Source organism: Buteo buteo, chromosome 6, assembly GCF_964188355.1.
Source record: "Buteo buteo chromosome 6, bButBut1.hap1.1, whole genome shotgun sequence".
Lineage (NCBI taxonomy): Eukaryota > Metazoa > Chordata > Aves > Accipitriformes > Accipitridae > Buteo > Buteo buteo.
In genome coordinates this window covers 26,457,803-26,485,661 of record NC_134176.1, presented here as the reverse complement: position 1 = coordinate 26,485,661, position 27,859 = coordinate 26,457,803, and the positions used below count along the sequence as shown (strand labels likewise).

The 27,859-nt window shown below is 46.1% G+C and overlaps 1 protein-coding gene across 2 annotated transcripts; it reads right to left on the bottom strand.

Moving 5' to 3' along the window:
- Nucleotides 1-356: 356 nt before the first annotated feature.
- NEK9 (NIMA related kinase 9) lies at nt 357-26,841 on the bottom strand. 2 transcript variants are annotated; one of them, XM_075030152.1, is made up of 23 exons: nt 26,638-26,841; nt 26,188-26,217; nt 25,309-25,486; nt 22,202-22,257; nt 21,267-21,337; nt 19,257-19,362; nt 16,479-16,610; nt 15,410-15,520; nt 14,733-14,797; nt 13,740-13,790; nt 12,448-12,640; nt 11,065-11,209; nt 9,915-10,115; nt 9,453-9,499; nt 8,448-8,603; nt 7,948-8,056; nt 7,241-7,402; nt 6,695-6,865; nt 6,414-6,473; nt 5,654-5,844; nt 5,255-5,419; nt 4,360-4,572; nt 357-3,959 (listed from the first exon to the last, which is right to left on the bottom strand). In XM_075030152.1, exons 1-23 carry the CDS (start codon nt 26,824-26,826, stop codon nt 3,837-3,839), a joined length of 2,925 nt encoding a protein of 974 aa, XP_074886253.1. In that variant the 5' UTR covers nt 26,827-26,841; the 3' UTR covers nt 357-3,836. The 2 variants fall into 2 exon arrangements, with proteins under 2 accessions (XP_074886253.1, XP_074886254.1); XM_075030153.1 differs by lacking the exon at nt 26,188-26,217 and having other exon boundaries at nt 358-3,959.
- Between the last annotated feature and the right edge of the window lie 1,018 nt (nt 26,842-27,859).

Sequence of the window (27,859 nt, the reverse complement as noted above, 5' to 3'; positions counted from 1 at the left end):
ATTCCAGCAGCTCCTTTTGCAAGTCCTTCAGTAATGTAGCAGCAGCTCATGGGAACCTAGAAAAAGATAAAAAGTGACTAGATTAACCGGGTCAGAAGCCAAATATGAAGAAACACTCCAGCCTGCAGTGGGTGGACCAGACTCCTGAAAGAAGTTGGAAAGCTTCTGCCCTATAGGTGTGGACAGAAATCCAAATCCCTTGGCACACCCTAGAAAAGCATAAAAGTCCCAGGAAGGGTCAGTACTGTACTGTGCCAGCCAGGTATGAGTGTACAAACCTAGAGAGGAGAGAAAACACAGACTTGAAACAAGGGAAAATAATCTGCTATGTCCAAATTGATCGGAGAAGCAAGAGCAATGACCTAAAATCAGAGCTTCGAACTATAGGACAGCAAGAGGTGACAAGAGATAGGAAAGGGGTAAACTGGAAGCTTTATGCCAGCCTCCTTGAAGTAATAGAAGGGTGTAACTGAATTAAACAAAGAGTAGTTAAGAAATTAAGTACCACTGCCTGTCCTGTAATACTAACTCTGTTTCCCTTGCACCATGTTCCGTTGGCTGTGTTTAGTGGACCCTAAAAGTCAGCAGAGTGCAAATGGTGACTGGGGTAAACACACACAGAAAAGCTTTTGATACTGTAAAATAAATCCATCTGTTGGGGACTTCTCTTAAGTAACAGGCAAATGGCTAACACACGATCAAAACTGTAGATTAAACAAGTTACTGAAATTAAATCACCAGGCTTCATTTGTTATCTTTGTTTCGGATCCAACCATGGGCAGTTCACTCCTCTTTGCTGAGCTATTGTTTCAGATCAGGACAGACAGCAGTATCCAGAAAGTCTCTGATAACTGGTTTAAAAGTTAGTAACAGTTCAGTCAAAGCATCAGGCTCAGCTGCTGCAGTGCAATCCCCCTCTCGGAGACATGCTGCATTTTCAGTATCCAGATCTCTGGTGATTTTAAGTCTTTAACCCAGCTCTGCCTCTCAAGACATTTCTCAATTTACTAAGGACCCTGATAGGAAGTTAGAAGTGACAGGCATTAAGTACAGTGTGCAGGAACAGTTGGCAGAGCAGGTGTCAGGCAGGTTCTTCCTTCTGTAGGCCTTAATGCTCAGTAGAAGCTGTTCCGAAACAGGTACTTCTTCCCTTTGAGCCTCTCTCTTCCCATTACTCATTTCCCACTTGGCACTCAAACTGTTGAAATAAACACATGCACAAAAGCCCCCTGACGTCACTAGGAGCAGATGCAGCAGCAAGAGAAAAGAGTTGTTTTGTTGTTTGGTTGGTTGGTTTTTTTAATGAAGGGACACAGAACCTGATTTTTTTTCCCCATAGCAAAGAACGTGCAAGCCCCTTGGCCCTCTTTCTATAAGCAAAAAATATAATCAAACAACAGGATGCCATGAAGCCGGCTGACTATATGTGTATTTCCCCATCTTCTCTCGGAAAAAAAACCCCAACAACTCAACACAGGAGAACAAGTTTAAACATTTATTTAAACAGAAACTCCAAACCACTACACCCTTTAACCTTTCAAAAAAAGACGACAAACTAGTTTTCAGCCAGAGTGTCAGAGCAGGCATAAGTTGTGTTCCACTATAACAACTCAGTAGCAATACTAGCAGGAGACCAACACATACGGAGCTAGCACTGCAAGAAGGGGAGAAGTAAAAAGGGTTTGAAACTGCTCAAAGGCACTTCTGCCCACTTGCCCTTCCATTTTCAGCCCAAGACAAAAGTGCTGGCTTTAAACTGCTTTTTTGGTTGCATAGCTGGCTGGTGTGAAATCTGTGGTCTGTAACAGGCACAACCTGGATAGCGTGAATCCTCTAAGGCACATATGAGATTGCGGAGCACAGGGCATCCTCTGTCAGGGACCCTAATCCTCCACTAGATCCAAGGGGAATCCAGTCTGTGCACCTAGCTTCCCAACTGCAGAGCATTGAGAAATGAGGATAGCAGTGCACTGCAGGAGAGCGACTCCCATCAGCTTGGTGCTTGCTTATTGGGCATGGCTCAGGCTCAACTCTTCACTCCTCAAAGGCACTGCCGCAATGTCACCAACTCAATCATTTCTAACCGCAACAACAACCCTCAAGCCGGGACCCTAACCTGAGAACTGGCTCCAACACACATGGGGGAAAGGAGAGCAGAATCACAAGGGCAACTAAGCGACGTGGCCACACCAGGGTGCCTGACGCTCACCACCTTGCAGGAGGGCTGTCCTCCTGCCCTTCCTTCGGTAACAATGGACGGGCACACTAGTACGATCCTCGCCCTGGACACTGCACTGGAGAGACTGCACTTGATTGAGCTCCAAGACACTAGCAATAGGCACCAACGAAGTATTTAAGGAGCGTAAGTTACAAGCAGAATGGTTTGGCATCCACCTCTAGAGACAAATGGGGAACGCTGGCTCCCCTGGAACAGTCAGTTCTAGTGACATGCCATTGATGGGGATGGTTTAAGCCTAATGAAATCACAACCCCGCTCTCACAGCAAAGGTGAGAGGGACTTGGGACTCCTTAGAGGCTTCACGTAAGGCAGGAAAGGCTAGCTGCTCCCAGGGATCCTACCAATCCCAAAAGCTTAGTTCAAAGTCAATTTGGTAATAAATTTAAGGGCAATAAAATTAACCTCATTCTCTAACAGGAAATGAGGAAATCTTGAGCATCAGACCATGCCTCTTCCCATCTCCAATTTTCTTGGGAAAGCCTCTCACTTCTAGAAAGAAGGTGAATTCCAGAGACTTGATCATTCATGGTCATTGGGGAAGGCTGCATCCTGTGACCATGGCATTAATGACCTATTCTGGGTAGGAAACTGCATTCCAGCTTCGTCAAAACATTGAGTGGAAAAACACTGATTCTTCCCACACCCACCCAGAGTGTGGGCACCAGGGGCTGAGCAGAACAGAAGCCAAGCAAGGAGCAGCTACAGGCTTATGCCAAGAAACAAGAAGCTCTGGCACCCAAACCAAGTTGAAGAGCTGGAGCAAGAAATGGGTGACTTAGTCTCAGGCCCAGATGCTTGTCATCTGGTTGGTAAGCAGGTGGTCTGAAACTGAGAACCAGAGATCCCATCTCAGACAGTCCCCACTACTGCTATTTGAAACAACACCTGATTCACTCATCTTGGTGCATTGCCTGGAAGTTGGAAAGCTCTAGGCACCCAGAATAAAGCCTTTAAACTCTGTCTATACAGGCCACTGGACACAGCCGTATGGCCAGAAGCTGTACCTCAAGACCAGGGACATGCTGTCTACCATTATCTTCCTTACAGGAAGATCTCCACTGCCTCCAGAATGAGACATTCTCTGCTCCCTCTGCCCCTGAGCAGAGGGGAGCAGCCTCACCGCCTGGGCCTTGCCATGTGGTAGGGAGAGGATCCTAGTCCTTCACCCCTCTGAAGTGAAGGTGGTGAGTTTTAGGGTTCAGCCAGCTTCAGTACAAAACACGTCTCCTCCTCTCATCTAGAGATGCAGTGATGAATACTGGGGTCCCAAAGGCAGCTCCCAAGAAGCAGTGAAACAATGAAAGGGCCAGAAGCCGCTACTGGAGCCATTGCCGTAATGGGGCCGTTCTGCCTCGTGCAGAATTGACAGATAAGGTACAAAGAGGAGCTGCTGCTGCTTCAATCACTGAGCTGGCCTAGAGCTCAGGGGCCCTTCCCCTCTCAAACTCACTCCTAGTTCATATCAAACGTACATGGGTGCTGCTCTGGAGCCTCCGGCCTCGCTTCTTGTCTGCGAGTGACCTGAAGCCAGGAAAGCCGCTCTCTGCATTCGGTTAGTGTGCTGTGAAGTTAGATGGATCCCAGTGGGCTCAGGAGACTAGAGGCTGGAGCGGCACGAGTCCGTTCCCAGAAGACACCAGGAATCTGAATCCAAGTCAGGTTTCGGATCCACTTCCATCTCCTCTTTGGCTGTCTGTGTTCCTTTGGAATGAACCTCCACCTGCCAAAACACACAGCACTTACCCTAACAGCTCTAGGACTAGCTGCAAAGAAGCTAGGAGCCTCGCCAGGCACAGTTCCTATTCTTCACAGCCATTTGGGACTCTCCATGACATCTGACTGCCCATCCCTTCTCATCAGGAGAAATAAAAGGGAATCCCAGGTCCCTCAAGGACTGGGCTGTCCTCACAGGAAACTGTCTCCTTGGCTTCACTCCTGTTGCTACTACCAGAGCCTGCATCAGCAGCCCAAACAAGAGACAGGCACCAGGCTCAGTACCCCCATTCGGCTCTAAGAGAAACATCTGTTAAAAGCTGCTTCCTTCTGCACAGCCTCCACAATCTACACAGGAGTGTAGTGAGCCCTGAGCATGGATGTGCACCCAGGTGATGGGTCCTCACCTGCTGCACTCCCTCCGTCCCCCTGCAGAACCGCTGGAGTTGGGCACTCAGACGAACAGTTTCCTGCTGCAGCTTCTTCTGATCATCCAGACACTGTAAAACCAGGCTTCGGAGGTGCGCCACCTCCACTTGCAGAGCACTGCACATGCAGCCCACAACAGGAGACGCAGCCTTCCCTTCACCGCATGGCAGGGTTGGACTCAGGCAAGTAGGCTGCAGAGACATAGAGGGAAGTCAGGCCAGGTTTGAGTGCAAGGCCAGGAGTTTTCTATGCCATAAGAAACCATGCATAGAAAGTGTCACCCCAGCTCGTTTCCCGACTTCCCAAAGTTCTAGCAGCCAAGGTCAGCAAGCTACTAGTCATTATGTCTTCAGTACAAAGCCACTAACTTCCTCCTTTTTCTGGGAAAGCTGCTCCTGTCCTCCTATCACCGAAATCCATCTGGTTTACCCCCCTTTCCCTAAGCCTGGGATCCGTGCCTCTTCTTGGGGCAGAAAACTCGTGGAATACAGTAATCTCACAGGTTCTAATTTCTCAGTGATTTCCTTTATCAGTTCTTCTTCCTATCTCACAGCAATTTCTGCTTTCTAAATTTCTATCTTCTGCTAGGCTGCTGGGCCCTAGGTTTCTCGATTTTTTCCAATTGCATGGACTGCATTTTTCCACAGAACTGACCTCGTTATTTTCAATCTGACCAAGCCCCATCTTTGTGTTCTAGGTTCCTGTGAATTGTTCTCTTTGCAGCATCATCTCTGATTATCAATAGCCCTCTTTTCCTCATCCAGATGAATTAGGCCAATTCAACACCCTCTTCTCAGCTCTCCCCATAATTGCAACATTGCCATTTATGGTCCCCAAGAGCTTTCAGCCAAGCATTCACTTGCATAACATTACCCAGGGCTCCGTTTTGGGCTCATTTAATCCAACAGGTTCCTCAGAGGCCACTTTGAGTCCTTGAAGTTTCTGGTAAGGGAGAGTCTCCTTCTCGGGCTCTGAAGACGCCATGCTCAGAGGAAAGGGGCTGTCAGGCATGGGAATGAATTCAGCATTCTCCAGCTCCTGGATCCACAAAAGCAGCACTGTCAGGCCTGCCTGCCTTCCTGCAGCCAACTTCATCTCCTCAACCAATGCACCAACACCCTCTTGTGGTAAAAAGGGCAGCGAGGCCTAAAGGGCTCCCCATGCAGCACGGCTCTGAGAACCTTTCAGAGCATCCCTTAAAAGTGGAAGGGACCACTCACTTTTCCCCAGCCTACATCCCCATTTTAAGGCATTTCTGAGACACCACATTACCTTCCGGAGCCAGCCAGGGCAGGAGCTGCTGTCAGCACTGTTGCCTCCCTTAGCTTCTGTGGTGCTGATCCAGCCCCCCAACTCACGATCTGCTTCCATGGTTCCCCGAAAGCCTCCACTGGGATTGGGGGTCTCCGCTTCCTGTTCATTATCCTCTTCCTCTCCTCCTCCAGTTGTGCAGCTCTGAGCCACTAGCAAACAAGAGTGAAAACTTTATACTTTCCCCACCTCCGCTATTCCTGTCGACAAACCCAGTTGGAGCAGAGGAGCAGAGAAGATGCAGAAATTTGGGCTTATGGCCACAGTGAGAGCACATGCTAGTGGAATCTCCCTCAACAGCTTATCTCCTAACACTCCCTGCAGGCCTCCCCAAAATGGCTTGTGTGCAGCAGGCTTTTGTAGCTTCTTGGCCCCAGCCATCCCAGAGGTCCAAGAAACTGGATTCCATCTTTCCAGCAGCTGCCCCATAGCCTCCCTTCCCTTATCAGCTCCCTTCAGTGAGTTCCTCTCAGCTTTTCCTTGTCAAACTGAAGTTCCTCAACTATGCTGCATCCATGTTCTTCCTCCTCTGTTTCAGTTCTCTCTTTCCCAGCTTTGGGACATCCCTTCCCATGCATGGTAGCAGCTACATTTCCTCCCTTTGAGCTCTTCTGTGAGGCCTTTCAAACACAGAGAAACCATGCTGCAGGACCAAACTGCACCCACTCAAACTAACCACTGAATGTACTTAAACAACAGCTGCCCAGGGCAGGTTACTCACCAGTACCAATGGACAGGCCACTGCTGTTGGATCGAATTGTTTTAGAGTTCAACACCTTTTCTGCAAGGAGAGAAGCATGCTTTCAGTTAGCATGCCACATGGACAGCAAGATAACTCCTACAACAGTGCACAACAGTGCATGTCTAGAGCCCAGAGCAGCTTGCCACATTCCCCCCCCAGCAACCTGGCCTGTTCCCAGGCAGGATTTATAGTCTAGGTCCTGGCAAGCAATACACGATCATAACCAAGATCCCAAAATTTCATCCTAAACTGACACTTACCAACAATGATGATGGTGTGCCAGCCACGGCACGACAGGTCTGGAACATGATGCAATGATCCAAATATTGGCCGAGGCCACGAGGTACAAATATCTGAGCCGTGAGCTCTCTCGGTCGATGTCATTGCCAGACGCCCATTCCCACCATTACCCCAGGCAAAGATATGGTTGTCTGAGGAAAGAGAGATTCAGAAGCTTCAATTCGCTCTCTCCCTCTTGGCCTGTAATTGCTTCAAGGATCACAGCCTGTCTGCTATAACTGCTATCCCAAAGTATGTTATCCACCACGTCCATTTTGCCAGTGGCAGAAAAAACTGATAATGAATCTAACAGGCAGCCACCAAGCCAGCACTCTGCAGCCCCAGGGACAGCAAATGCTTGGCGCTGCACTTCGACAACTAACAGGGCCAGACAGCCCCAGTCCAGGAGGATTTCCTTCAGTGCAGTGCTGTGGGGGTGGTCTAGGAAATGCTCAGTGGGAGCCAGTTAACCACCCTGCAGATCTAGTTCAAAGGAACCCACCACAACTTCGCAAAGACCCACTCACCGTCAGTAGCAGCTATGGTGAATTCATCTCCACATGAAACCCTGATCACCTGCTTACCCCCCAAGGGGCCTCCCAGCAGGTTAATTCCCAGGTGCTTCTTATAGTCCCCAACACCAAGCTGTCCGCACTTGTTGGAGCCGAAGGTCAGCAGGCGGCCTCGCTCTGAGAGGAGGAACGAGGAGACAGTCACAGCGAGGGCCCAACTCTGGAAGCAGCCATGCATGCAGAGAACTAGCAGCAACAGCCCATGACCAGAAAGGACTCTGCTTAGAAGCCAGCAAGGCTGGGAGGGGACAGTGCCAGCCAAGAGGAATGGCTTCAGCCTGGAAACGCCTCCCCGGTTCCTTCTCCTGTTGCTTCCCTTTTCTGATGCTGGGGGCTGGGACTTCTCACAGACCTCTGACTGGTGTCACTTGGGCAAAGCCTAACTCGGTCATAAACAATTCCTCTGCTAGCCCAGAGCATGATTCTTTCCCAACCCTTTTTTTTTTTTCCCTTTAAAAAAAGGAAGGCTGACCCAGAAGCTGATGTTGCTGCTTCAGCTGGCCAGGAGGCAACGCTGCTGAGGAACAGGAATCCTGGGTCCTAGAGTAGGCACAAGCCTTGCTACCAAGAGCACAACCCTCAATGTCAAGGGAAAGGCTGAAAGGGCAAAGCTGATATAAAGTAATCCAGCAACCAGTATTCACTTAATACACAGGGCTCACCATCAATGGAAGCTGTGTGTGTCTTCCCTGGAGAAATGGTACGGATCTTGTAGAAGGACAGCTGCTTGGCCAAAGTAAGGGAAGTGGCGTATGGCACCTCACAGTATGTCTGATAAAAGATATGTGGGTAAGCACAGAGTGAAAAACCACACACTCGTCAGCTAAGACCTACTGAAGCAGGTCCTGGCAGACCACAACATTAACCTAGACAGTCCCAACATGGGCATGGTAAAGAACTGCCAGAATCCATGTCACTGGCTTAGTCACCCTGGAGCAGGTTGCTATCTGTTTCACTACATCAGATCTGACATAAGCCCATAGGGCAGACAGGAAACTGAGGAACAAACTGCCTCTTCCCAGAATCCAGTATCCATTGTCTTGGATCGGAACTAACAAATTGGCACAAAGCTAATAAACGTTCTGTCACTGTCACAGGACCTCCATTTCCCATATGACTACTGACTGCTGGGAGCTGGAGCCAGGGACCCAAATGCACTTACGTCATGGTTGATTATCCCTGATGTGCACTGATTCAGGCCCAGCTTGTTGAACTCATTGAGTCCACATGCCAACACTTTGCCTGTCTGGGTGAGCAGGAAAGTCCCATCACAGCCACAGTGAACGGACACAATGTTTAAGGTCTTTGGAACATCCACCTATGTAGAAGAAATATATCCCAAGAAAATCAAAATCCCAACACCTACTACACAGAAGCTGGCACATGGAAAACATATGGGGTTAGAGCAGTGGTTCAGCTAGTCTGGGCACTGACAATACCCAATGCAGTTATTTTGAATGAAGGTGCAAAAATATCATAAAGTCTATAGCATACTGAAACTCTGGTCACAATGCAGAAATTCAAGGCATTCTAGACCTTGTGTACAGACACCGGTGAGCCAGCACAGGAACCAGAAATGTGGGGCACAGGCATCCTGGCCAGCTGGGGTCTACAAGCACCAGACCCAGTTAGCTGAGCAGGGCTGGGTCTGTGCTGTGTGGCTGTGGTACTGTGTGATCACAGATATTTGGCTTCCAGGCACATCCTTGGTTTCTAACCCCCAATGGGTTAGATTACCTCAATTACCCCCAGCACTGTATTTCAAGAGGGTTTTACTTTCAACTCATCTTTAACTCCTTATGTCAAATTCAAAGACTCCCCATTGTTTGCACTGCTGTGAGTTTCCTCTACAGACCCGAGGTATGCAATCTGGTATTTTCTACTATGATTTCTACAACAGTAAGTTTAGCATTTCCAGTTCCAGCATGGAGATCAGAGCAATGAAGCTTTAAGTTGTGATGCTGGCTGGTTTGGGAGTGGTATGCCCCTCTGCCATGATCTCTACGGAGAAATGAAGCAAAATGAAGTGAAGAAACAAAGTTAAAATCCTTGCAAACTCTATGATACCTCAGAAAAAACACCTGAGCCTCAGACAGTTAATATTTCCAAACAGCAACTAACTTGGATTTATGCCCATGCAGATTATGAGAAGTAGTCACAGTCCTACCTTCTGAGGGGTGTAGTGATCTTCTTCTGAATCCAAGCCCAAGCGCCCTGCATCAGTGAAAACAGTGCAGTTAGAAACGGCCTCACAAGGTGCCTGTCCCTAAGAAATGGTATTGTGTCTCCATAGTCCCAAAGGATCTCCCTACAGAACTAGAAACCTGTTCACTTACATGCATCACTGCCTGCCAATCCTCAAGGCAACCCAACCCCACTCACAGAACAACTGCCCTACCCACAAGGAAGCCAAGTGGCACCCTAGAGCTTCCCAGAGTAAAGTCCATAGGGCTCAGTCCCCAGTTCCCCATTCTTACAAGGAAAGAAAGGCCCAAAGAAACAACATTCTTTGACCCCCAGGGCATACCAGACAGCCCTCACCCAGGCCCTGCATTACACACCTGCATCAAGCTGCTTTCTGGAGCAGACATACCCCAGTGCCTTTAGGTTCCAGAGAGACACTACCTACCGTACTCTCCACAGCCCCATGTGTAGACTTCTCTGCTCCTGGTCAGCACTGCCACATGGTTATCTCCACACGAGACCTGCTCCACAGGGTTGGTAAGAAAGAAATCCAGCTGCAGGGGCTCAAGCACTTCAGAGCCATAAGCCTTGTCAACACCAACGCATCCGTAATAGTCTGAGCCAAAGGCATACACCTGGCCCTCATCTGAAGGACACAAGGGAAGCTCGGTCAGCACACAGAGCTTGTATTAGGCTGCATATTAACCTCTTAGGACACAGCCAGAGCAATCTCTTTTCTGTAATCATCCTCCTCTTTAGTACTGAATGTCATCAGGATAATATGGAGTCCGTTCTTGTTCACATTAAGACGGATGACCTTACACCACAACCTGCAGCTATTTCAGGCCACCAGTGTCAAAAAATCTTGGGTTGAACATGCCACTTTGTTTAACAGAAACTCACAAATTGATCCTGTGGCTCACTAAGCCACTCCTCCAGCACACCGAGCGTCTGAGCTTATCTCTGTCAAACCTCTGCTTTTCCAGCACTGGCAAAATAAGCTGGAAACTACCTTGTTGAGAATTACGTTTCCATGGGTAAAGCGAGATTCAAATTCTTCCATAACAGACAACGCCACAGTTAACATATCTTTAAAAGTATGAGCAGGGTTAGAACTAGAGAAGCTACCAGGTCTCAAGCTTTCCAAATTAAACAGCAAATCTCAGATACACATCATCTTTTATCACTGGGTGACTCTTTCCCCACACAGTCCATAAAGAGTTTCAAACACATTTACATTCTCGACTTCAGCCTCCTCTATCTTTAATACAGGCATGCATGGAGGCAACACATGCACTGGTAAGAGCAAGGACTCTGCACAGCCACAAGGAGCTGTGCTCAACACCCAGCTTCATCACCAAAAAGGAGCATATCCTTAGCAAAACACCCAACTTTCTTGGGAGTCAATATCTTCCTCTGTATAATAACGTTAACCTATCTCCACTGCCACATCTATGATCCTCAAAACTGAGGGGTGAGTAACATATGGGACTTTCTCCTTTTTGCACAAAGCTGCTCTGCTAACCTTATTGTGAAGGCAAACACTTCCACAGCACAGCAAAGTGAGGAGACAGGGATCCCCTTCCAGCTCTCACCTGTAATGCACACTGTGAAATCATCTCCACAGGACACCTGGCGAATAGCTTTTCCCTGAAGCTTCTCAACATGCTTTGGCTGCCGGTAGGAAGCTCTGTCTCCATGTCCCAACTGCCCATGCAACTTGGTGCCCCCCTGCATATTCTGCAAGACAGAAACATCTGGTAAGGTTATGTATCCACAACTCCAGAGATGGTGCCAATAATTACAGCACCTCAAATAAACAACAGAAGACAGCAAAGAGCAAGAGAAAGTGTGTTAGCTACCTTAGGGAAGAGACTGATATCTGCTATGTGGCATAACAACAGGCAACATTCTAAATGGCAGCACAGGCTTTCAGGCAGTTATGCACTAACGAGAAGTGATCTGGTCTCAGGCCACCAGCTGGTGAGGAATTCCTGCTCCTTTCTCATCTGCCACACTACAGAACCTGCTCCCTACTACAGGACTGAAATTTGTCCTTCAACTTTTTGACCTACTTTTCTAAATCCTAATGGCTGCAAAGAAACCCATAACATGAAACAAATGTCACCAAAGTGGCCAGACCTACCAATTCTACACGAAAAATAAAACGACTCTGAGTAGCGTTGAAGCTAAAACTAAAATATTAATAGCCAGCTGAAAGATTTCAGTGGCCATTCTTGCAGAAACATCCAGCAAATGACTTCAAGTTGCTCTCCTCCCATTTAGATCTTTCTTTTCTCACCTACCTACCACTATTTTCTAATCTGTCTTAGCAGATTCTGTATCATCAATATAAAAGCCTCTGGAAGCCTGGAGATGCAAAATACCTCCATGTCACTGACCATCTAAGCCCAAGAAGATTGGGTTCAATTGTTTTAAACACATTATATGTCAACATTTTTTTACTCACTTTCAACTCTTACAGAATTTCCAATCATCACAAAGAGCAGAGTTGTTTAGTATAAAACATCTCTGGTTTCATCCACAAGTTGCGTTGCAGATGACATCTGTATTACAACAAGGTCACCCATTCTGATCTCAGAAAACCTTCCTCAAAAATACACAAAGCCAGCAGAGCATCACGAAGCCTCCAGTGCATTTCCAGCAGCCAGGAAGGGGAGGAAGAGATGTTTGACTCCACGTCTGGGCCTACAAGTCCACCACCTACAATTCTCAAGTGCACAGCAAGTCTCCAATACACTTCCTGTCATGACAGAAAACTTCTCCCCAAAACACAGTTGCCTTGGGAGACTTGGGTCAACCCCGAAGCAGATGGCCTCACAGTGTCCACTGCAATCAGATTTCTCCTTTTCCAAGCCGTTTGCCTATCTGATTCTAACAGGCTCATGAACAGTCAGCAGTGGATCTGGACTCTCCTTTCCCACCCTTACCCCCTTCCTGCAGTTTCTCTCACTTACCACCCAGGTGTAGAGCTCCTTCTCCACTGTCACCACAGCAAAGTGAGTGTTACCAGCACACACCTGGCGTGCACTGCAGCCACTTTTGATGGCATCCAGCTTCTGGGGGGTGGACTTCCCACCCCCCCAAACATACACCTCACTAGTGCGCGAAGTCACCACTGCAATGGGAGCCTCATTCATGGTACTTGACCTGCACAAGACCCCACCCCCCCAAAACACACATGCTTTTAATATTGAGTTTGCATTCACTGTCATCACTCATTTTCCTATGGTTGTCTATCAGTTTCCCCTTCACAACCATTCAAGGTTTTTATTTTCACAAACTGTTCTTTTCGTTGAGTGATTGTGAGGCCTCAACTGCTATAGAGAGACTCAGGATCAAACCTGTCTCAGAGCAGCAGAGAAAGCAGCCTCCAGCAAGCACTTTTAAAAGCCTACAGTTCAATATGATGTAATTTAAAAAGACCGGGCTTTCACTGAATGGCCATGGAGCTGTTCTCATTTGTGAAAAATGAAAGCCTTAAAAAACAGTCATGAAATCTTGCTCAAAATACAGAAGTATCCAAAAGCTTCTAACTTCCCTCTCTCCTCTTTATTTAAATTACAGGCTTCCATCTGAGGGCAAAAATATAACTCTTCCATACAGGTAAGAATCAATTCACAAGCAGATTGCAAAATGGAAGTTGTAATCAAAGCAAACTGTTTGCGAGCAACCTATGAATTGAACAACTCCACATAATGTGCTCATACAGTACTTCCAAGTTTACAAGGAAAAAAAGATCAAATTCTATCTGACAAATCAAGAGAAACCCAGCTATACACATCATGGAAGCTATCTGCTTCATGGATTAACCCTGCTTACAGGCTTGCTGGGGACTGTGGAGAACCTCTGCATATATCCAGTTTTATGAAAGATACTTATATTCACTTTATATTCAACATTCAGACAGTCACATTGCTCCTGCTCAAGGGAATCTGCATGAAAGGAGGGATCTACATTACATCCTCAGATATGCAGGCTGTAAAGACTACATCCTCAGTAGGACAGATTAGAGCTGTATGGGACCTGCTGAGGTAAGGCTCCAGCCATACATATAAGCAGGATATAAAAGGCAGAGTAAAACGTGGGACAATAATCATGTAACAACTATGTCAAATTCCCAGCATTTAGGGATCTTCTAAACTACGCTATTCCATTAAGGTTGTCACAGACTAACACTCTCAGCAAAGTTCCTCTCTGGGGGCTGTTCTCTCCAGACTTTCTTTCAAACACATGCCCAAATAATTACCTTGGTCGCTTATTTGGCCCATTAAGAAGTGTGACTTTCTCTTCCATCTCCCTGCCAAAGGATAAAAAGCATTTTAGGAAACAGTGACATCGCCAAAAGCAATCTACTGACAAGCAGCATGCAGAGACTGCTTTCCTTTCCAATAAAATGCTGCTCCCTCTTGGAGGAAATGTGGCAGCTGTTTACCAGCTCACAGCAATACACAGTAAGTAGGGCAGAAGTAATGTACCATGTAGCTAACAAACTTTCAGGACAGCTGAGGACAACAAACTACATATATACCAATACCCATACTGCACAAGAATGACTTTAAATGGCTAGATATTATCAGGATTTGGACTTTTACTAGTGCATACAGCAAGACAAAACTCAAACTTTGCTGACCACCAAGTAAAAGAATCTTGGTATAAAGGACTAAGTCTGCTGTTCCCAATGTAACCAAAGTGGGATCCAAACAGTCCAGAATTATGGTCCACCTTTCATAGAAAGACAGCATGTGCAGACTGATGGTCAAACTAAGCTAAAATGAGCCACTTTCAATGCAACTCTCTCCAGAAGAGGGAGGCAACAAAGGAGAAAGCAAGGGTCTCTACACTACATGATACATATATTTTGAAAGGCTTTTCCCAATGACCATAGGATGATGTCTGTGACCCTTTGTTCACAGAGATTTGAAGAGCGGGAACCAGCATTCCTCAAAGGAGCCTCAGAAAGGGATGCCTCAAGGTTCTCAATACAACAGCTTCTAAGACAAAGGATGCAGAGACCTTTCTCACCATATCCACGCACCAACAGAACATCAGAGCAGAAGTCAAGACAGCAAGAATGCACACTTCTCTGCTAAAGAGGATGAAGTGTACTTCAACAACCGCCTCACATCAGGCCAAATTACCTTAAGGACTTCACTACAAAAGCACAAACCCCACTAGTCTGCACAAACCCTCCTGTTCTCCCTGTCACCTGTCCAGGTTTCAGGCAAGACTATCTTATTACCTCCTGCGTTTGCTGAGAAGGGGATGTTCAAGCAATTCATCTGCAGTGGGTCTCTTCTCTGGATCCTGAAAGAAGTGAGCAACAAGTCAGTCTCTAGGGAGTGCTCATCATCTACAGCGAAATCTTGGGCCAGAAGACCTCATTCAAGCCTGCATGGACCTCCTTCCTTGACTCCCTTCAGAAGTGAAAGGAATGAATTCAAATATTTGGAATGAATAGGGATAAATGTCAGGGACATGCAGGAGTGGCTTCCATTCTCTGAAGGTATCAATACTATGTTTGCTTTCAAGAAATTAATTCCCTACAGAAAGCCAGAGTCACAGTCAGAAAGTCAGAGTCACAGTCTCACACCTTAAGAGACTGTACTGAGACGATGCTCCCACCTTTGCAGCACTGCATTAGAAAATAATTGCTCCTGCCAGCCCATTAAATAATTGTTGTCAGAGTAAACCCAGCACCCCTCCAAGCCTGCAGGACTGAATGGTGTATCATCTTGAGACAATGCTTTCAGAGGACTGGAGGTAGCCCAGCCTTAGGGATGCCTCAGGCCTCACAGAAATTACCCTGCATCAACAGTCCTCATGCTGAAACAAACATGTCATTCCCCTTCATCCCTGAATTCCATGGCTTAGGCAGCTGGGAAGGAGTGTCTGAAAATTAAAAAGTATTTCGCCAACCTGATCAAGGCAGGAATTCACCATCTGGATCAGCTCCCGGGAGTAGACAGTGGAATCAACCTCCATGGCGCGATTTCCCTGTACAATCTTCACGCAAAGGTTCAGGGGATTCTAGGCAGAAACCAGAAAACAGCTGTAAGGGAACTGAACTGGACAATGTGTCCAATGGGGAGAGATGCTACAGGCCACCATTATTTCCTTCCTCCTTCTCTGATCAGGACACATCCTTCTTGCCTGCCTAGCAGGTTCTCCAGAACCTAATAGTAATTCCTGTAGAAACGGTATCTCTGATAGCTGTTGGTGGCAACATCCAGCTTTTCACCAAATTCCCTAACAGTGGAAGGAGGATAGGTTTCCCTCTGCATGGAATCTCCTATGCAGCATATTGCTGTTGAAACACCACACAGAAGCAAAGTTACTGGGGACTTGGTAGCCATGATGAGAGGAAATCAGAAAAGGATGGTATTTTCACTACGTCTCTTTAAGGGTTACAAAATCTTGCATCATGGCAGCTAGCAGCTTTTCCCATCTCATGGCACAAGCTGGTAAATCACATATGCCAGCCAGCAATGCTCCCTTTCACCCTCCCCATGCCAGCTTGACCACACTTCTCTTGCACCCAAACTTTGAGAAAGGGTAACAGGATTAAATCCTATAAAATCCAAAGGCTGGAAGTTTTTGCCACAGAATGGTGCACAGAAAATTCACAGCTAGTAATGCTGAAAAAAACAAGACGACTACACAATCACAAACTTCCTCCTTCTAGAGAAAAGGATGTTTCATTCACAACCATGATACAAATTAGCACAGTTTATATTCTGCATCTGGCAAACCCAGGGCTGCAGACAAGGCTGGGTTTGGCAGAAGCCAGAGAGGCACCTGCAGTGCAGGCTAGGGAAAATCATGCTGATATTTTCTCTGGCTACAGTTGGCACTCGCAGGCCACTGTCGTCTTAATCAGCAGATTTAAACAACAATGAAAGAAAAACATGAGTTAATATGAGACAAGTGTGAATCTCAGGTTGATAAAAAATAAGGTTACTCAGTCCATCCTGGTTTGCAGCCTTACAGTAGCATCAAAGGTCCTCTTCAGAGTAAGCAGCTCAAAGATGACACAGCCCACAGCCCAAATATCTGATTTGAAGTTGTATTTCACACCCTGGCAGAGTTCTGGGGACATGTAATATGGAGTTCCCACCAGCTAGGAAAAAAAACATTGAAAAATCAGAAATGATCCAGCAGCCTTGAATTCCGGAGCTCTGCATCCATCATGTTTACACAGGCCCATGAGCATCAGAGCTAGACACAGCCCTGACACAGCACTGAAGTGACACAGATGACACACCCACCAACGTGCTGGAGGTATGAGAACAAGGATGGTTCTTCCCTTCTCATCCACAAGCCTGTGCCCGAGTTTCTTAGAAGATTCTAGACACCTCTCTGCTCAGATCCTGATGTGGTACATAATTCTCAATAGAGTAGTAGTCATGAGAACACAGCAAGGACTTGCCCCTCTCTTAATTATACTACATTTAGAGGTAATCAGGGGCTTACATACTGACAAGGCATATGGAAACCCTCATAAGAGGTTGAAGGAAAACGGATCTAGCAAAGCTTCCAAACACAGATGCCTGTCCATGGCTATGGAGCCACTCTGATCACAAGGTACTGCCAGGACAAAGGCTACTCTGTCTCCACTGAAAGAGGGGTTACTTTTGGGTCAGTAAGTAGAAAGCTGGCTTGAGTCCCACCTGAAAGGCTTTCACTTCAGAAGTGGGCTTTCCTGAACAATTGGTTTAAAACAAACACCCCCCACCACACACAAAATCCCCAAACCCATGACTTAAATACAGAAGCCCTCCCAGGTACAACAGAAATAGTGGCATAGCTCAAAGTCACAACAAGGAGAAACAGAACAAACATGATAAAAGATCTAAGAATGAAGCTTCCAGATGAATGGAGCTCATTCCCTGGCAAGGAACTAGACAGTGAAATAAAATGAGACAGAATTTAAAAGAAGGGGAAATATTTACAGTTAGCCTCTTTTAAACTCTCTCAGCAAAGCTCCAAGGACTACAAAGCTTGCCTTTCATTAGACTCTACTAGTATGCTAGATACCTAATGGGCACATTCAGAATCTGCCATCTCCCTTCCATTTCCTGTTACAGTGCGTGACAGTTACAGAGCTACGCGAGTCCCAGCCACGGGAACGTTTAGAAGCCCACCTAGTTGGAGTATCATATGGAGAACTAGGACGCTGCATCTAAACCTTTTTTAAGCAAAGGATAATGTAAGCTTTCTGTAAGACGCAGACATATTTTCTATGTCTTCCTTGGTAAATTGGAGAAAGAATGATAAATTAAGAAATCAGTGTTTAGTAAGCAAGACATAAACATTTTACAAAATCGTAATTTGACTGTTACAATTACAAATACTGACAATAACATGTTTTGCACTCATTTCACAAAAAGCTACTTCCAGACCACCACTAGTCATTAGATCACAAATTGAGCAACTAACCCAGAGCACAGCCAGCATATACAGAATGAAATATCATTGAAGGCATGTAGCTCAATATTTTTCAGAAGTGAAAAAGGAGAAAAAAAAGCTTGCAGGTGTAGATGAACACACACAACACAGGCAAAAAACAAACCTGGAAATTCATAGCACAGACTGCACTTTCCCTGAAAGCCAGAAGGCCATGAAAAATGTGATGAAACAGAAGTGGTATTGCTGCAGCCCAGCTTAGCAAGGGCTTTATGCAGTAGCCTTCAGTTCCCACTTACTGTGCCACCGCCAATAGCGCTCATGTTCTGGAAAGACATTGGCAAGTATTTAACTACACATCCTAACAGAACACCAGTAGCTTGCATTAAATCTAATAACACGGCCTGGTAAGGGGAAGTGCAAGCTGGCTTGCATCCCAAACTATAATAAAGGCCTTTAGCAGATAGGAGCTCCAGACACTGTCTCCCTTTCCAAGCCTAGTGCTCACCACAGAAATTAATGGAGCTGGGAAATCTAAGCTGAGCCTTTCAGGTGTCTGCAGTACAGCTTACCCTGTGTCATAACACTAGTTGCAAAACTGCTTTCTGGAAGGGTCTGGAACAAAGCTAAGCTTGACAGCCTTCTGGTAAAATTAATCTCTCCTACAAAGCTCTGCCCCCCTCCAAGAGCATTACCAATAAACCATACACCTGGCTACCATAAGAAGCACAAGTGCCTTTCTTGCTTCTTTGTAATTCAGTTCAGAGCCTGAGTATTAAAGAGATAGGAAATGTATCTATGGCATAGTGCAATGTCAGGCAAGTACATCCAAGCTATCTCAGATCCAGCTGAGGCAAAATGCCCCTGTCAGCACTGCAGCATGACCAAATTAACTTGCTAAGCTGGGCTTAACTAGCCCAGGGGAAGAGCACTGCACCGATGTGACTATATTGCTGTCTCTGTACCTTTAGATAGCACCGCCTTTGTGTTACATAGGTTCACCTTTGGAAGGACCATGCCTAGGTACCAGGGAAAGAAGAGCAGCACTCTCTAGCACAGCTATACTGGCTCTGGCACAATTCCATGCCCACAGTGGCACTTATCTTTAGTCTACTGCTGCTTTGGAGAGAGACAGACCTCTAAAAGGTAACCTGAGAGCAAGGATAACTGCAGGCTGCAACACACCAGCAAATATGCCAATGTTACTGAGGTAACACGGAGGGAAATCGAGGGGAGAGGGAAAGAAAAACCACAGAAAATGAGCAGCAAGAATGTACAGCATCCCTGATCTTCTGCAAGGCATGCGGAGATGAAAGAAAAAACACACCTCGGTTTGCACACAAAGAAGGGAGATACTCACAGTCTCAGCCATAGAGTACTCAGAGTTCAGCTTCTTTGCCAACCCATAGTCTCCCAACTTGATCAGGTTTGCCTTGGTTAGAAAGATATTTAATGTCTTTATATCTCTGAAAGGAGAAAAAGAAATGCAGACGCTCAAATATATTTCTGGATTTCACAGTTTTCCACACACTACTATACCTCCCCTCCCAAAATGAGGTACTTGCTACTCTGCCAGCACTCTCTCTCACACACACAGAGCTCTCCAAAGGCAATTTGACCCCAAGTACTGAGGCAGTAACTGCAGTTATCCATGTTTTATCACATCGCCACACAAACACAGCACAGTCTAGAAAGCTCAGGCTCCAGACAACTATGTAAAAGGCCACAAATGAAAGACAGTTCTTTTTCCCCCTCTCAGACTCTTCTCTTCTCATGTGAAGGTCATTGAGCAGGTCTTATTTTTCCTATTTTTATAAATAGACCCAAGCCAGGAGTCCCTGAGCTCACTAAAAACATGAATGTATGCATGAATGTGTATGTATGCAAATATAAACACACACACAGAGGGTGTGAAACAGATGCCACTCTAGAACTTAAGCATAACATCCCTCTACCTTATGCCTCAAGAACAACTCTTTACAACATGAGGTACTACGCCCAGAAGATCAAAAGGCTGATGGCCACAAAAATGCTGAATTCCGAAACTCATTGAAAACACTTTCTCCCAGACAGAATAATTTGTACGTAGTTTCACAGATCAATAAAAGAAGCTGTAAATACAGAGAGGAAGCTGCCGCAGTATGATATGCTTCCCATGGCCAACACTTCATAACACCCCCTTTTCCTAATGTACCATCAACAACTTCCCAGTGTAGATCAGGACAACATCAAGTAAAGCAGCACTTTGCATTCATCCACTTGGGGCATCGCAAAGTCCTGGGTCACTCTGACAATGTCTGCAGCAGAAGTAAATCACTGCAAACATTTAAATAACTGTTCAATTCATTATTATGGAAGGATTTGGGGCCACACGTTCCTAGACTGGGAACCCTGCCGTGAAGATGGGCAACAGAGGTGGTAAGCAGGAAATCACTGCAAAGCAGGACAGACATGACATCTGCTTTAGGTCAAAAACTTAGGCACTACTTTGTTGAGTGCAGGGTACCAACCCTTCATTAGCAAGGCTTTGCAATTACCAAAGATTTAGAATGGCAGCAACCAGGATGCTATCCCACAGAAAACATCCTCACACAGCTATGCTCATTAGTTAGAGAAGGATGTTGTGCAGCACATGATCCAACCATGCTGGAAACAGCTGTCTGCATGTGCAGTACTCCCCAGAAGATCACAGCCTCCGTGAAGCACACATAAGCCATGAAATTTACCCCTCCCAGACAGAAAAGAGCAACAGAGGAAGGTAATTAGCTACTCATTAAAATCTCAGTGTCAATGTCAAAATTACCACTATCAGCTAACAAGCTATATTACTTCCTTAAATAACAGGCCAAAGAAATGAGATTGGGCCAAATACAGGACAAATCTTTCCATGGGTTATACTATAGCAATGCACCAATACAAAGTCTTCATCACTGTTAGCTTCCAGGAATTACAGAAGGATGTACATGTTGGTTTGAAGCTATTAATTGTGGAGCGGGTAGGAATTACGTTTGGCCTGTGGTAACTGCTCTTCCAACCCACTTTAGCAAACATCATTTATGTGCTATGGCAATAAAGGGCCAATTTACTTCCTTCCTACATGGATTAACTCTTTGTTCACAAAGCTGCAGCATCAAAGACAGCAATTCTATTTTCATATACAAAATTTCTTACACATTTATCACAAGACAGTTTCTAGCCCTATAAAAATTCTTTACAGAAGTCACACTTAACATCTAGGCAGTCCAGCTATGCTTTGGAGAGAAGCTCAGTGCTTGCTTTAAACACAGAAGCAAAGGCTACTCAAAGGAGTTCTGCACTCACATCCATGAACCGCACTGGTTACCTTAGCTTCACCACATGCCACACTTACCTGTGAAGAATTCCTGCTCGATGAATGCAGCTCACAGCTGATGCAATTTGAAAGAGATACCAAACCACCATCTGCAAAGGTAGAAACAAAAGCCTTATGTGAGGCTCAAAAAAAACCTCCCAAAATCCACTATGTCCCTGTCACACAGAGGCACAGCAAGAGGGCCTAACAGTACCCTTTAGATGCTCTTTTGGGAGCATGAAAATTTAGAATTTCCTCTTTTGGAATTCTCTGAAAAGATATCCCAAAAGGTAGATTGTTCTAGTGCTGTTCATAGTGTCTGCCCTGACAAGCAGAATTCAGTGAGTGAAAAGACTTAGGAATGACAGCTAATGACCACCCGGGAAAGATCTACAGTTGGGCTCTCTGGAATATGAATATTCACCACAAGCCAGAAGGCCTTAAAAGTCATTACATAAGATAAATAAGTGTAATCATTAACCACCACAGCATGAGGTGGAAGCAGACAGCAGAAAAGTTTTTTTTTTAAAAAATGAAGAAAGAAAAATAAAAGGAACAAGAAAAAAATCTATGGTGAGATGGATTCAAGGCAATTACTGAGAAAAGAACCTACAAAATTATTAAGAGAGAGAAATTGAGTACCAACCAGGAAGAAATGCAGAAAGAGGTTTTAAAGTTAAATGTTAGCCAAGATGACAAGGTGACCAAAGTCAGCTGAATGCTCTTTCATTATTCTTTCCTTGGAAGTTTATACTGCTTATAGACAGCCAAAAAGGTAAATAAAAAGTTTCTGATAGTCCATAAATGCTTGCAATAGTCAACAGGAGAGGAAGGATGTCAGTCCCCAGATATACACAGAAACTCCCCACCAGCACTATGGAAAAAATGTTGTATAAATACTCAGATAACCAGACCAGACAGCTCCCCAGAACATTAGGCCAGCCCCACTGCTCCCTCAAAGCAGTCCAAATTACCTCTTCTTCAAATAACTTGTCTTTCTGCCGCAGAATCTTATCGTAGAGGTTTCCTCCTGTAATTGTAAGTGAGAAAGTCAGAGAGGTTCATCTTAGTTAATGGCACCAGTTACTCTGCTCGGGTACTGCTGGGAATACTCAAATCCCCTAAGAGATCTGGTGAATCACTACAGCTCTCCCTCAGCACTTCTCACTTAAACTGGTCAGGCACTCAAAAAATTTAGTTCTTCTTCCATCTAAGAACTTTACTGGCATATCTAAGTTTAAGCAGAGATGACTCTTTTTTAACACCACCATTTAATACTCTCTGAAAAGTGAATCAGTAAGATAAGCCAGTAGTCTCTACTTTTTTAGCTTAAGAGCTTCTTGGGTTATGTAAACATTTATAACTTGCACACCAAATCACGTGAGATTGTCCTGCTCAGCATTATATTTAAATAAATAACACATTAAAAAAAAAAGAAAAAGAAAGCAATTTTAAGTTCAGAGTAGTCCCTGAAAGCATAAATTACTGCCTTTCCCCACTTACTGCCCAGCTCTGACCTGCCTCTCTCCTTTGTCTGCCCTGCCAAATACATTGATGCAGAATTCACAAAGTGTTGACAACAGCAGCACCACCAACAGAAGCCTGAAATCAACAGACTCTTCAGGGTACCTCACAATTTCAAGACGGCAGACTGAAAACCACGGAGAGCTAAAAGAAATGATGCTGAGGGCTCCAGGCAGTGAGACTCCCTGTCAAATTAGCATCCTACCAGTAAACCCCAAACCTCTGATCACATCCTGTTGCTATTTCATTTCCCAATTATCATATATTATGTCCTAATAGTAACAGAACACCAGGCTCTTCCCCATTCCCACAGGCATGGTCCAAGACATCTTTCTGCTGTATGATTTCCACGGGCCTGTCAACTTGTAGATGTCCAAAGCAGGTCACAATGGCTCCCCTTTGCCTCTTTGAGGGACTTATTTCAGGATTCCATGTTAGGAAGACTTTTCTGATATTCTGATTAAGATTCCCTTCACTTAATTTCTTCTCATTCAGCCTTGCTACAATCTCTCAACATTTCTTTTTTCTGCCTTACGTTCGCATTTGCAAATTATCCACAAATCGCTCTTCACATTCACAATTTAACCAAAGTATTCACTTCTGCCTCTTCTTATGAACTTCTTTCCTAGCGATTCAGACTATGCAGGCTTTTAGTGAATTCTGTTCCTTGTCTCTGATCTTTTGCCATCTTTTTTGCAGCATTTCTGAACCAAAGAGCAGCATGACAGGTATTACATAGCCAAAACCCTACACAAGGAGACAAATTAGCTCTTGACTCAGATAACCCAATACCTCTATACACACATACTGAAAAGAAAAACAAATTACTTTCTTCTTTGTTTCATCTAATCACACCTAACCTTCTAACACTCTAGTCTCTCTTCAACAAATGTATTTTATAGACTATTTCTTCCTAAATCTATTTCAGATGTATTCATGGATGTTATCCCATGATAAACCCAAGTCTTACGGTACCATGATACACGTACACAACTATAGGCAGATAAATCAATAACTTGGCTTCCTCCCCTGTAAAATGGGGACAATATTTACTCAAATTTGAAAGTCTTTCCTAGATCTCCAGAAGAGACGTGACAATGAAACAGTAAAAACTTTGGATTCTGAGCAGTGTCTGACAGCAACTACTCTAGCCTTACTTTAAAAATTACTGACAAATTATCTTGGACTTGTACACTGTAAAAAAAGCCACAGAAACAACTATTAACAAATTGGCAAAACCAATATCCATAAGCCTAAGTGAGATTCCCTCTTTCTCATGTCCCTACTTCTGTGCCACTCAGACATATTCAGGCAACACAGGCTATATACTCATCTCTTGGTTATTGTCCCAAAGTAAAACAAACAGTTTAGAGACGTTAACAAACATGCACAGACATCAGTGCTATGCAGCCCTCCCTCTATGCCCTCCAATGAATTTGTAACGGCCCCAAGCATGCAGTCTTCTCCAGGCAGCTAAATAACTCACACAGAGTACTCCTAAAATAAATAGTGCATCAAAGAGCTAACATTCCCTTACTCTTGCACTGGACTCCACCCTGCAGAAGAACAGAAAGCAGAGAAGCAAAACCAGCTTTGGCCAACACGCCAACCAGGTGTTTGACACCCTTCAAAAACACTTTCCAGAAATCTGTTGTCCTCCCCAACCTGTCCCAGTGAAAGCAATCTGTCTAAGATGATAACATCATGATAGCCTTTTCAACCAGAAGTTTCTGCTGATGAGCCAAGGCTTAACGTAACCCCCAAACACACACAGGATACTTAGCTGGGGAGCTGTCCCACTCATTCAGATAGGAACCGTATTGCAGTTCTAGGTAGGTATCCCGTTCCAGCAGTATTAGCTGTGTATGACCTCCTCTTCCAGCTGCCTATGAGCAGCTGCAACTCAGACCCTCATATCAAATCCTTCTACCTCTCCGTCCCAGCTCGGACTGTTTCCCCTGCAAACTCCAAACAATACCATCTGATCTACTCTTAGATGGAATTTTAAAGTTTTCTCCACCACCAGAAGGAACAGATTTCTTTTTTTTAAATAGTAAACGTACAAGCTGATAGCACAAGGCAGAAGAAAGTCCTGACTGCAGTATGCCAGTAGATTTTTAAGCTTTGATTTATAATTGCCAAATGGATGGGTCTATTTAAGTGATGCTACTGAAAAACAGCCCCACTCTGTACTGCCAGAGAGGCCCAAATATCCTCATGGTCTCTTCCCACTGTCCTCCTAAAAGAACACAGCAAGGAGCATTAGAAGTGTACATTACCAATATCCCACTTCTTCTACTGCACCAGCTACTCAGAAGACTTGAGAAATCATCTACTGCCTGAACTGCCTGCACTAACTACTGGGCTTCTTTCTTTGGCACCTGAGACACAAATCAATCAGAAGGGTTCTGAATCTCTTCTTCAGGAACTATGCAGAATTCACCTCCACTCCTCCGCTCCCCAGAGGACACCCCAGGAATACGCCCTGCAGGTTCTGCAGGAGGGTGACTCAGCAACGTGTCAGCTGCCTGTTTGTAAGTGGGAGCAGGGATCTCACCATTACAGTACTCCAGCTCAATCAGCAGCGTGGTGTTATCCATGAAGTGATTGTAGTACGCGATGATGTTCTCATGCTGCAACAGGGCAAGGATAACAATTTCGTTCAAAGCATCACGACGCTCCTTTTCTGACAGCCGGGTCAGGTCCACCTCCTTCCACACTACAAGTGAGTCGTCCTTAAACACAAAAACATCTTTTAATTGCAAACACACTACTATGAAGAGTACAGTATGTGCCTTTATAGCAGGAAATTAAAATTTCAGGAAAAGGAAAAAGACTTTCCTGCCTCTTACAGATTTCAGACAAAGATTCTTCACAACAATAAGTTTTGAGGTTTTCTGTTTGTCACTAGGAATAGCGATGGCCTGAAGCCATCTTTCTAGCTGACCAGCACTTGCTTTGAAAAAAACCAAACCACCAAAAAAACGAACTACAAGGCTTCCAGGTAAAGACTAAACATACTCCGGTTCAATAAAGGGATAACAGTGTATCTCCCATAACTGTGGGACATTGGACAAGACCATAAGCCATTACAAATATGGAGGTATGCCTAGAGACAAAAAAAAAAAAAAAAAATCAACGAAACGAGGACAAATTTAGTTTGCCCTTGTCAGGCCCACCCACGTTGTCAGACAGGCTACAAGCGATCTGTTAAGTGAACTGAAGTGTTCATTTACAACTCTTTGAGCCGTCATGCCTCAGGGTGGCCCTCCCCCAGAGAAAATCTGAAGAACTTCCCTTAGGATCCAATCAAGCACTCTGACAGTTGTGCGTTAAAAAAGATTGAACTGGATGGGATTAAACGATTTGGGAGCAACGGGAGGACTGGCTTTTCTGCCAGTCTCCCCTGATTATGCTGATCACGCGAGAGAGTTACCTGTATGAGATGCCCCCATGTCCTCTGTGACTGGAATAGAACATAGAAAAATGAGGAATCTATTAGCGTCAGAAGAGTCTCTACATCTCCCTAAGAGACTTCAGGGGACCAGAGACTGGCGGCGCCCAAACCTGCCGAAACCCAAAGGCTGCGCCCCTCGACACCCAGGGCCGAACTCGTCACTTTTCAGACGGGCTCTTCCCGGAGCGGCGCCAGGGGCTGTCAGTCAGTCAGTCACCCGGGGGGCTGTGTCAGTCACCCCGGGGGGCGAGCCCTGCTGCGGCTCTTCGGGCGCCGGGGCCTCCGAGCACCCAGCCTCCGGAAACCGCCCCGCTCGCCCCGAGAGCGGCCCTCGGCCCGCCCCAGAGCAGCCCCGAGGGCCCCCTTCCTCGGAGAAGGAGGAGGAGAGGGGCCCCTCTCCCGGCCCGCCCCGCCGCCAAGGCAGCCTACCTCGGTGCGGCGGTAGAGGGTGGCCTCGCCGAAGGCTCCGCGGCCCAGGGTGCGGATGGGGATGTAGTGCAGCTCCTCCTGCTCGCCGGGCAAGCTGCCGCCGCCGCGGGAGCCGCCCCTGCCCGAGGACTCGCTGCCGAAGTCGGAGCTGATGGAGTCGCAGTGCCGCTCGTACTCGCCCAGCGACATGGCGGCGGCGCGGCCCCGCTGCGGCCCGGCTCTCCCTCAGCGAGGCCCCGCGAGCCCGACGGGCTCCATGTTGGTTCCCGCCGACGACCCGGAACCGCTTCCTCCTGCCGCCGCCGCCGCGACGACCTCCGCGCTCCCGCCCCCCGCCGGGGCCGGGGCCCGCGCCGCCGTCTCGGCTTCGGCCTCGGCCTGGACCTGGACCTGGACCCGGCCCCGCCGCCGCCCCAAAACCGGGTCCAAAGCGCATTAAACCCAGCGCTTTCGGCAAGGCAGCGCTCGGGATGAAGCGCCGCCTGCCGAAGCCGTCTCCCGCCCCTCCGCCTCCGAGCCGTCGGCCGATAAAACCTGTGTGAAGCAGACGTTGCCTCGGCGCTTGGCGGAGACGTTACTGCACTGCCCGAGGAGTCAGGAGTTCAAGGTTATTTTCCTAAAAAGCTTTCCGGTTATGTTTTGGTAATAAAAATCTGTCCGGAGGAGCCGATTTCTGTCAAAAAAAGTCATTACTCTTTCTTATGCCGCAGATGTTAACTTTTTCTCAACCGCGCTACACGTAATACACGTTATCGCAGCAGAACGGTTGGTGCGACAAGCACCACGACCGTATCCCAAGCTCGAAGACCTGCTGGAAAGACCAGGCCTCTCCGGTGGATACACACTTCACACCAATAAAAGGTATCCTTACCGCGCCACTCACAGTTCATGACATTTCTCTAACAAGGATGAAATAAATGGAAAGCTTCATAAATAATATTTAGGTCTGGAGCTGCAGTTGACTTCTCTGTCATAAGAAAGCATTAGCAACCTTCATCTTAGGTAAGCGATCTATTTTCTTCATAGGTAATGCACACCATCATCATTTCAGTAATTTGTTTTCAAAGTTCAGTAGTCACCACCACAGATGGGAAAGCAGAGTTGAACTACGGGGGAACGTTCACTTCAGGACAGGTGAACCTACACTCACAAGAGTCATCAGGAGCTGAAGCACAAATCCCTAAAACCAGGTGTGACAAAGCCTGGTTAGCTCTTACCCCAC